The sequence below is a fragment of the Chrysochloris asiatica genome, unplaced genomic scaffold, assembly GCF_000296735.1.
Source record: "Chrysochloris asiatica unplaced genomic scaffold, ChrAsi1.0 scaffold00021, whole genome shotgun sequence".
Classification (NCBI taxonomy): domain Eukaryota; kingdom Metazoa; phylum Chordata; class Mammalia; order Afrosoricida; family Chrysochloridae; genus Chrysochloris; species Chrysochloris asiatica.
Window position 1 is genome coordinate 1176494 of NW_006408539.1, and position 10760 is coordinate 1187253.

General features: G+C 42.5%; 1 protein-coding gene across 1 annotated transcript in view; it reads right to left on the bottom strand.

The window, feature by feature from the left end:
- ACAA2 (acetyl-CoA acyltransferase 2) overlaps positions 1 to 10760 on the bottom strand; it is a 38875-nt gene that overhangs the window by 18516 nt on the left and 9599 nt on the right. Inside the window, exon 2 of the mRNA XM_006837487.1 lies at positions 3824 to 3990. Within this exon, the coding sequence (XP_006837550.1) occupies positions 3824 to 3990 (167 nt within the window). The remainder of the gene's footprint in view (positions 1 to 3823; positions 3991 to 10760) is intronic.

Here is a 10760-nt window from a genome sequence, read left to right on the forward strand (position 1 = left end):
ACACCACCACACATTTGGAACTAGACAGTGGCGATGGCTGTGTAACCTCGTGAACACAGCCAACTGAAGGTAATTCAGTGGACTGAGGGGAACATTCAAGTACTAAAATGGAAAACTGTTTGGTATATACATCTTCCCACAGCGTCCTTTTAATAAAACAAAAACTAGTCACAAAGAAAAGTCAAAGTCCAGATAGCTTCAAAATAAATAAAAAGCAAACCGACTCTCACATAACAGGATCTTGGAGTCCTGGTGTGGCACTGCAGGATCAGCAATGGACTACGAACCATAGGAGCAGCAGTTCAAACTCACCAGCTGCTCCTTAGAAACCCTATACAGAGTCACTATGAGACGGAATTGACTCAAGGACACTTGACAACATAACAACAATGGAGTTCTATGCATCTGAATTCTATCAAATATTTAAAGAATAATTAACACCAATGCTTCACACAAGAGGGACTATTTCCCAACTCATTTTATGAGGAGTATTACTTTGATACCCAACATTCAAAATAAAATTAAATTATACACCAATATCTCTTACATATGAACTGTTGTTAAGTGTTGTCAAATCAGTTCTGACCCATAGCAACCCTGTATAGGGTTTCCAAGGAGCAGCTTGTGAGCTTGACCTTTCTGTTCAAACTGACTTTGCAGTCCAGTGTATTATCCCACAGCGCCACACCAGGATATATATATGAATACAGATGAAAAAAACCGCAACAAAATAAAAGCAAATTGAAAATCACTGACTAGATAATTATTGTTGTCTGCTGTTGAGTAACATTGAGTCAGTTCTAATTCATAGCGACCCTGAATAGGGTTTCCAAGGAATGGCTGGTGAGCTTGAACTGCCGACCTTGCAGTTGTGCGCATAGCCTACAGCACCACACCAGGACTCCAAGATAACAGACACGTATTAATAGGAGTGAATGGAAAGATAACACACCATAAGTGGGAGGGTGACCAACACAATATTACTAAGACTCAGAGAGCTACTCAAGAGTTACACCCACACAAGAAAGAGAGATACCATTATGTACACAATCAATCCTGCATTATCAGAAATAACCAACAATACTCTATAAGTGCAAATATAGGCAGACAGGCAGATGAACAGGTATGAGTAAACGAAAGGGACTTTACTTACGACCATATATAAGTCTGGCAGATGATATTTCTTCAGACATATGTCTGTGTGCTATAACTATATCATGTTATAATAGAGCAAACAAGAGGGCAAAACAAACTCAGCCATAACCAAACACCTGGAGGAAACGAGTCACTGGGCCTGGAGGCTGGGACCCCACTCAAGGGAGACATAAAAGATCAACTGACATAACATAGTTCACACAGACAACATTCTCCATTCTACTTCTATGAGCAACATCTGAGATCTTCAGAGCTTGTGAGTAGCCATTTTAAGTGCTGCTACTGGTCCCTCCTCATCTAGTGGAAAGAAGAGCGAAGGAAATTAAAGACACAGGGAAACAATTAGTCCAAAGGACAATGGACCATGTGAACTCCAGCCTCCACCAGCCTGAGACCAGGAGAACTAGACAGAGCCCAGCTACCACTGCTGACTGTTCTGAAAGGGATAAATAGGGGGAAAAAATCATAAAAATGACTAGGTTTACTGGTCATATTGAGACGTAGTAACCCATCAGGCCTGGAAATGAACTTACCCCATGGCTCAGTTTTCAGCCAGCCACTAGAAAGATCTATATGGTGGACAAACAATACCACTAGGAAGGTAAGCACTCCTTAGAATAATCATCCATTGAGATCAAAAGGGCAGCATTTGCCCAAGGCCAAAGTTCGGAAGGCAGGAAATGAGGTGGAATAGAAATGGGAATCAGGGGAGATATGGGGTATATGATACTACATTGTGGGGATCGCAGTCAGGGGCATGAAACAGAATGTGTATGAATTGTTGAATGGAAAACCTGTTTGCTCTGTAAACTTTCACCCAATTCCTAAATTAAAAAACAAACTAGCAAATAGCATCTAGCAGCATATATAAAGGACTGTAGGCCACTACCAAGTGGGATTTAGCCCAGAAATCAAGATTGGTTCACAACAGGCAAAAATCAATGAATATTCTAATACATCATGCCAAGAGAATTAAAAAAAAAAGTCACAGGATCATTATGATGCAGAAAAGGCATTTAATAAAATCCTCTAGCATTCTTGTTAAACACACTCAACAGATTAGGAATAGAATGAAATGTCCCAATCTAATATAGGACATCAACAAAAAACCCACAGCTTGAATAGAGGCAAATACTATGATAGACAAAATCCTACAGTAATAGGTGTGGTGTTGTGGGATAATGCACTAGAGACCGCAAGGTAGGCGGTTCAAATTCACCAGCTGCTCCTTGGAAATTTTATACAGGGTTGCTATGAGTCAGAACCAACTCAACGGCACTTAACAACAACAACAACAACAAATAACAACCCACAGCTAACATCACATTTAATGGGGAGTGATCAGGAACAAGACAAGAGGGTCTATGTATTCAACCCTGTACTGGAGGTTCTAGGCACGGCAACTGGGCAAAAATACGTAAATGGAAAGGAAGATGTAAAACTATCTTTACTCTCGGATAACATAATCTTATGCATAGAAAGTCCTAAGAAACCCACTAAAAACCTTTTAGAATGTATAAATGAGTCCAGCAAGGTTGTAGGATACACTATTTTAGGTTTAATAAATAAATAATCAAAGAGAGACCATCACAGCTTTTTTTGGATATGAAGACAGGAAATGGAAAGAGAGGCAGAAGGAAATTAACATGGCCTAAATCCTTCAACCACTTCACAATAATAAGTTAAAAAGCTAGACCCCAGTGCTTTTCTGCTTCCATTGTCATTTTCTTTCCTTTAGCAATCACATCATTGGCATCTCCTACACACGTTTCTGCCATTAGACTGTGACTTTGACTTCCTTTTTGTCGCTTTAACCTCCACAACACCTACAGTAATAGAATCTCATTGGCAGTTGTATGCTACCAAGTCGGTTCCAACTCACAGTGACCTTTTATAGGGTTTTTGAGGCTGCAAATTTTTATGGGAGCGGAAAGCCTCATCTTTCTCCAGAGGAGTGACTGGAAGATTCAAACTACTGACCTTGTGGTTAGCAACCCAGCTTATAATCCACTATGCTACCAGAGCTTCTAGCCTCTCATTAGACACCCATCAAATGTGGAATATATAATTTTCAGTTTCCTGGATATGGTGATCTGTTTTGTATACCATACATAGCAAGAGAGAAAGTAAGGGAACTTTTTAGTTCCCACCACAAAAACTGACCAAGCTCCTACCATGTATAAGAAATTATGACAGATTTGTTGTATTACTTGGGCTTGCTACCTTCCTTTAAGGAACTCTGGTTCCTTTAAGGAGCAGTGCTTTTGAGTTGGGCTGCTAACCTCAAGGTCAGCAGTTTGAAACTACCAGCTGTTACACAAGAAAAGATGAAGCTGTCTGCTCCCATAAAGATTTACAGGCTCGGAAACCCTATACAGGGTCACTACACGTTAGAATTGACTCCACAGCACATCACTACCACCACCACCACCCTCCTTTAGTGGCAGACAGAGAAAGCCAATTAACTCCAAATAAGCCTGGGAAGTCAGTCTGCAACTTCAGAAGCACGGATCCATGGATCCATCCCAAGTCACACAGATCAGCAGTGTCCAGAAGAAACTCCACTTGGAATTATGCATGCTCAAATGACAAATTTCCACTACCCTAAACTGTAATTAGCACATTCATTATTATGAAACTGATGAATGCCACCTTCTGCCTTACTAACCTGCATGACATTGCCCACAATGACACTGTCAACAGTCTCAGGTGAGATGTTACCCGCGGACAAGGCAGCCTTGGCAGCAATTTCCGTCAGGTCAGTGGCTGTGAAGTCTTTCAGAAGACCTCCGTACGCTCCGAAGGGCGTGCGCTTTGCAGCAACGATGAACACACCTGTCGCAATGAGGAGAGAACTGTAAGCAGTCACAGATTAGTCAGTGTCCCTAATGTGCCTGTGAGATAAGTAATCTCCCTACGATGCCTTCTTGTAAAGGAGAACTTTCCATTTGTTGTTGATGTTAAGTGCCGTTGAGTCGTTTCCAGTTCATAGAGACCCTATGTAACTCTGAGGAGCGGCAGGTGGGTATGAACTATTGACTTTGTGGTTAGCAGTCTAGTTCTTATCCTACACACCACACCAGAACTTTCCCTTAGATAACTGGAAATCTTCGTCACACAATAACACATAGAACAAGTCACACTCATAGAAGCAGAGTCCTCAGATTTAGCAGATTAATCAGTATCTCTAGAGTGCAGGTGTAGCACTGTGGGTTAATGCAATGGACTGCCAAGTCAGTTTGAACCGCAAGGTCGGTTGTTCAAGCTCACCAGATGCTCCCTGGGAACCCTATGCAGGGTTGCTATGAGTCGTAACCAACTCAACAGCCCTTCACAACAACAATGGAGGTACGAATGAACCCAGGTAGTGTTGTGGATTACGAGCTAGGCTGCTAACTGTAGTTGAATCTACTAGCCACCCCACAGGAGAAGGATGAAGCTTTCTACTCCTACAAAGACATACAGCCTTAGAAACCAAATACAGGGTCACTATGAGTCAGAACTGACTTGGTGGCACACAGCCACCACCACCATATGCAGGTACCAAGAATGGTGCATGCAAAGATGTAAATATATTCTGGTTAGGCAACAATCTTGTCCTCTGGTGATATGCAATGTTACACACATTTGTCTAAAACTTAAGGGTTTTTTCTATGTGCTACACTATATTATCTAGTCGTAGAATCAAAGAATTTTCCAACTAGATGGTCCCTGAAGGTCATCTGAGACGAACCCCTCAACCTGTAAGAACGCCCAGTCCCAACAAAAGGCTCTCTCCAAGCTTTGTTAGAAACCTTTTAGAAAGAATGCATACTCCACTGTGTGAAGCAGCCTGCCCATAAACGGACACTAAAAACCTATGATTTTTCCTCAGACTGTGCTTACCAAGTCTTCTATCCGCTAATTCTAGTTCTGTCCAGATGTACCTTGTTACATATATGCATACACAGATAAAGATGTGGACGTTAAAGCACTTGGCTGTTACAAAACAGCTGGCAGCTCTACTCTGTCCTGTAGAGTCGCCGTGAGTCACAGTGGACTTGATGACAACGGGTTGTGTGTGTGTATACACATATATGTATGAATTTTTGTTGTTAAGTGCTGCTGAATCCATTCCAACTCATTGTTGTGTTGTTGTTAGGTGCTGTTGAGTAGGTTGCGAATCATTACGACCCTATGAACAACAGAATGAAACACTGCCTGACCCTGAGCTGTGTTTACAATTTTTGTAAAAAAAATTTTTTTTTTACAATTACGCTTGAGACTGTTGCTGCTGCCACTGTGCAAATACATCTCACTGGGGTCTTCCTATTTTTCATTGCCCCTCCACTTTACCAAACATGGTACCCTGTTCCAGGGAGTGATCTTTCCTGGCATGTCCAAAAGTATGACAGATGAAGTCTGGCCATCCTGTCTTCTAAGGAGGGTTCTGACTGTATTTCTTCCAACAGATTGTTTGTTCTTCTGATATTTTCAATATTCTTCTCCAACACCATTAACTCAAATGCACCAATTCTTCTAAGGTCTTCCTTATTCATTATCTAACTTTCACATACATATGAATGAGGCAAATGAAAACACCATGGCTTGGGTCACACTCTCTTAGTCCTCTAACTGACATGTTTACTCTTGAGCACTTTAAAGAAGTCTTGGGAAGCAGGTTTTCCTAATGAAATACATCATTTGATTTCTTGGCTGCTGCTTGATAGTGTTGATTGTGGATTCAAGATTAAGCAAAATGAAGCCTCTGATAACTTCAATCATTTCTCCATTTATCATGATGTAATTTATTGGTTTGGTTGTGAGGACTTTCACTTTCTTTACAATGAGATGCGATCCATTCTGAAGGCTGTGGTCTTTGATCTACATCAGTATTTCAAGTCCTGTTGGTTTTCAGCAAGCAAGGCAGTATCATCTGCATATCACAGTCATTAATGAGTCTTCCTCCAATCCTCATGCTATGTTCTTCTTCTTATAATCCAGCTTCTCAGATTATGTACTCAGCATACAGATTGAATAATATGGTGAAGGAATACAGCCTTGGCACACACCTTTCCTGATTTTTAACCATTCACTATCCCTTGTTCTGCTCTAACAATTGCTTCTTGGTCTATGTACAGGTTCCTCATGAGCACAACCAAGTGTTCTGGAATACTCTTTCTTCACATTGTTATCCATAGCTTGTCATGATCCACACAGTCGAATGCCTTTCCATAGTCAATAAAGCACAAGTAAACATCTCTGGTACTCTGTAATTTCAGTCAAGATTCATTCTGACATCAGCAACAATATCCCTAGTTCCACATCCTCTTCTGAATCCTGCTTGAGTTTCTGGCAATTCCCTATAGTAAAGTCACTAGTTCAAACCCATCAGCTGCTCTGTGGGAGAAAGATGAGATTTTCTGTTCCTGTAAAGATTTACAGCCTCGGAAACCATATACAGGGTCACTATGAGTTGAAATCAACTCAACGGCAGTGGGTTTTTTGGGTTTCATTTACATGTGAAGCCCCCTCTAGTATCTATAGTCTGCATATTTCCCCAGATTTAGTAATTCTTTTCCTAGGAAAATACAAGCATATTTTCTGATAGTACTTTGACATAATTCTGGTTGCCTTCCTCATTGTTGTTAAGTGTTGTTGAGTCAGTTCTGACTCATAGCAACTGTGGATAGGGTTTCCTAGGAGCGGCTGGTGGGTTTGAACTGCCGACCTCATGGTTAGCAGTCCAGTGCTTATCCTACAGTGTCACACCAGGGCTTCTGGCATCCTCTAGAGACACTCTACTTTGTCAATATCTTATTAAAATGTCTCTCTCAAGAAATAACAAAATACTCTACGTTTGATCAAACCACAAAATATACAGAGGAATTAGGGATGTATCCAGCTGTGCAAACCAAGACTGTAAATGCACAGCATCACCATGAGTTCGGTGTCCTTGTCCCCAGTAATAAAGCTCACCTCTTCCCCATACACTACTATGACTCTACCTGTCTACACATGTGACTGTAGAGCCACACTATGCACAACCTGCACATCAGCATGCAGCATCTGCCGCACGACTGGCGTCACACTGACTAAGTATCGGAGGTTCCACCACTTTTCACTAAGAGGTAAGGATTTCAACTAACATCCGAAGGGTCTCCAAAAAGTTCATGGAAAATGGGATGAAAAGAGAATGGAATTTTCCCACAAACGTTTTGAAGCCGTTGCATACTGGCCCAGGGTATACCAAGGCGGGAGTGCCAAGAGGGAGCCTGGCAAGATGTGCTGATTTGACAAACAGATGGAAAAACAGCACTAGAGGGGAAGCAGGGCCTCTGCCTTCCTTCTAATCACATCACTCTCCTGTTGCTGGAGACCCTACAGCAGAGCTGAACTGTCTGTCCTATTTACAGTCAGTCCCAAGGCTGTAAATTGTTACAGAAGCAGAAGGCTGGTGGGTTTGAACCACTGACCTTTCGGTAAGTGGCCAGGGAGGGCTTAATCATGGAACCACCAGGACTCCATTAGCTAGGTAAATAAACCCCAAATCCACTACCATCGAGTCAATTCTGACAGGGCCAAGCAGAACTGCGCCATGAAGTTGCCAAGGCGCAGTTTTGTAAAGTTTTAAAGAAAGACAACTAGGGTGGCCCTGTGGATCAGCACTGGACTTTGAACCACAAGGTGGAAGTTCAAACCCACAAGCTTCTCCTTGGAAACCCTATACAGGATTGCTGTGAGTTGGAACTGACTTGACGGCACTTAACAACACATCTCTATAGGAGCCGACTGTCTGCCTCATCCTTCACCTGTGCAGCCACTGGTGGGTTCAAATCGTTGACTTTTCTGTTAACAACCAGGTGTTTAACCACTGTACCAATACTAATAAATATCAGTCCTATGTCTTTGGTATTGTTGGGAATCCCGACAGTTCTCTGTCTTTGGCATTGTTGGGAATGTTCATGTATTTCCTTAGGGATGCCAGGTTACTTTCATCTTGAAACTAAAATGGATGCAGCAACTGAAGTCTGCCTTACCTAAAACTGCCTGGATTGCTTTCTATAGTAGCGCTAAATGAGTCATTATTTAACTAGGAGCTCTGGTAGCACTGTCAGATAAGCACTGGACTTCAACTGCAAGGTCAGCAGTTCAAATCTGCCAACTGCTTCATAGGAGAAAGATGAGGCTTTCTGCTCTCAGAGATTTACAGCCTTGGAAACCTTACAGAAGATCTCTATGAGTCAGAACTGACTTGATGGCAGTGGGTCTGGTTTGGGGTGTTTTTGGTTTATTTACCTACTAATGTGATAATGTAAGGAGCTTTGATAGCGTAATGGTTACAAATCAGGCTGCTAACCTCAGAGTCAGCAGTTCGAAACTACCAGCTGTTCCACGGGAGAAAGATGAGGCTTTCTGCTCCCGTAAAGATTTACAGCCTCGGAAACCCTGTGCAGGGACGCTATGAGTTGGAACCGACTCCACGGCACATAACAACAACAAAACAACAATGTGATAATGTGGCGTCCTACTGTGGCGCTGTGGGTTAATAAGCCAGAATGCATAGCTGTTTGAACTGCAAGGTTGGCAGTTCAAGCTCACCAGCCGCTCCTCAGAAGCTCTATACAGGGTCGTTATGGGTCAGAACCGACTTGACGGCACTTCACAACAACATGATAATGTGGGTGACTTGCTCTAATACTTCAACAAACTGAACTGTGAATTTATAAACCGTGCTGTGGTGCTGCAGGATAGCACTAAACTGTTCACCACAAGGTGGGTGATTCAAACCCACCAATCACTCCTTGGAAACCCTACAGGGTCACTATGAGTTGGTACTGACTTGAAAACACTGAGCAACAACATACTTCTTTAATATAAGCATTGAATCACATTTTTTTTCTAACCAGTGTTATAGACTTCATTAAAACGCCAAAGGAGTCTGTACTACAAGAAATGGGTAACAACCAGTGATAAAATATTAAAATGAGAAACAAAAAAATAAAATAACTCTCCTTAAAAAAGATTTTATCTAGATGCCTTGTCTTTCAAAAAAATAAAACAAAATCAACACATTGTTTTGTTAGATAAATATGCCCAGTTCAGAGCTATGAAGGTCAATGGCAAATGAAATTCACCTGGAAGGAAACTGGACGCCCCTACACATTGTCCCAGAATACCTAGTTTAACTTGAGTTATTCATATGCCATTTCAGTTCTTCTGTGTTCCAGAGCCTTCTATCCAATTGCTTAACTAATATTAGCATGTTAGTTATCTTACAAGTACCAAAACTTCTTTGTGTAAAATGGAATTCCCATTCTTTCCAAATTGCTATGACACAGGTGTGCTTTATTTTGTTCATCCTATGGCTAGCTGCTAAGGAGCTCTGGTAGCGTAGTGGTTACGAATCGGGCTGCGAACCTTAAGGTCAGCGGTTCGAAACTACCAGCCGCTCCGCGGGAGAAAGATGAGGCTTTCTACTCCCGTAAAGATTTACACCCTCGGAAACCCTGTACAGGGTCGCTATGGGTCGGACCCGACTCGATGGCACTTAACAACAACAACAATGGCTAGCTGCTAATGGGCATTAATAGCTTCTAATGGACTCCTGGTGTGGCACTGTAGGATCAGCACTGGACCTCAAATCACAAGGTTGGTGGTTCGAACCCACCTGCTCCTTGGAAACCCTGTACAGGGTTGCTATGAGTGGGAATCAACTCGACAGCACTTAACAATAACAAGGAGAGATGATGGTCTCTGAAAAAACCCAGAGCTCTATCCCAGGAGGGAAAAGGAGAAAGGGCTGTCCTCTGGTGCCAGTCAACTGAGCCCACCCTGAACAGAGGCAATAAATGATAGCTGTCGTCTATTATCCCCCTTGACCTTTTATTGTCTCCTTTTATTACTCCTTCCTCTACAGGCTATTTGACCCACAGACATGAGTGTCCAATTATTTAATCCTTGAGAGAGAGGAACTTCAAAGCACAGTGCATTACTTAATATGGTCCCTGTAGCCATAGTCTTTGACACCCATTCAATAATTGGGTGGAACTGGGCAAATATCTGGTGTGGCATTGTAGGATAAGCACTGGACTGTGAACCACAAGGTCGGCGATTTAAACCCACCAGCTGCTCCTTGGAAGCCCTATACAGGAAGCCCTATACAGCCCTATACAAGACTGGCACTTAACAACATGCATCTACGGTGCACGGAAGCTGCCATAGTTGGAGTTGGGTGTCAATTTAGCTAGGCAGAGATTCCCAGTACTCTGTGATCCTGGCCCTGCCTGTGGCCATCATCCCATCTGGGAGTGAACTGTCCATTATGTTAATAACGAAGGAAGCCACATCCTGCTGTGAGTCAGACGTTTTACGTCTTGTAGCTTGTTGTTAAGTCCCCTCAGGTCAGTTCTGACTCAGAGTGACCCTACAAAGCATTCCCAAGGAGCAGCTGCTGGGTTTGAACCATCTACGTATTGTTTAGCAGTCCAGTGCTTATCCGCTACAGCACAGCAGCAGGACTCTTGTATCTTGTTGTTGTTGTTGTTGTTAAGTGCCGTCGAGTCGGTTCCGACCCATAGCGACCCTGTACAGGGTTTCCGAGGGTGTAAATCTTTACGGGAGTA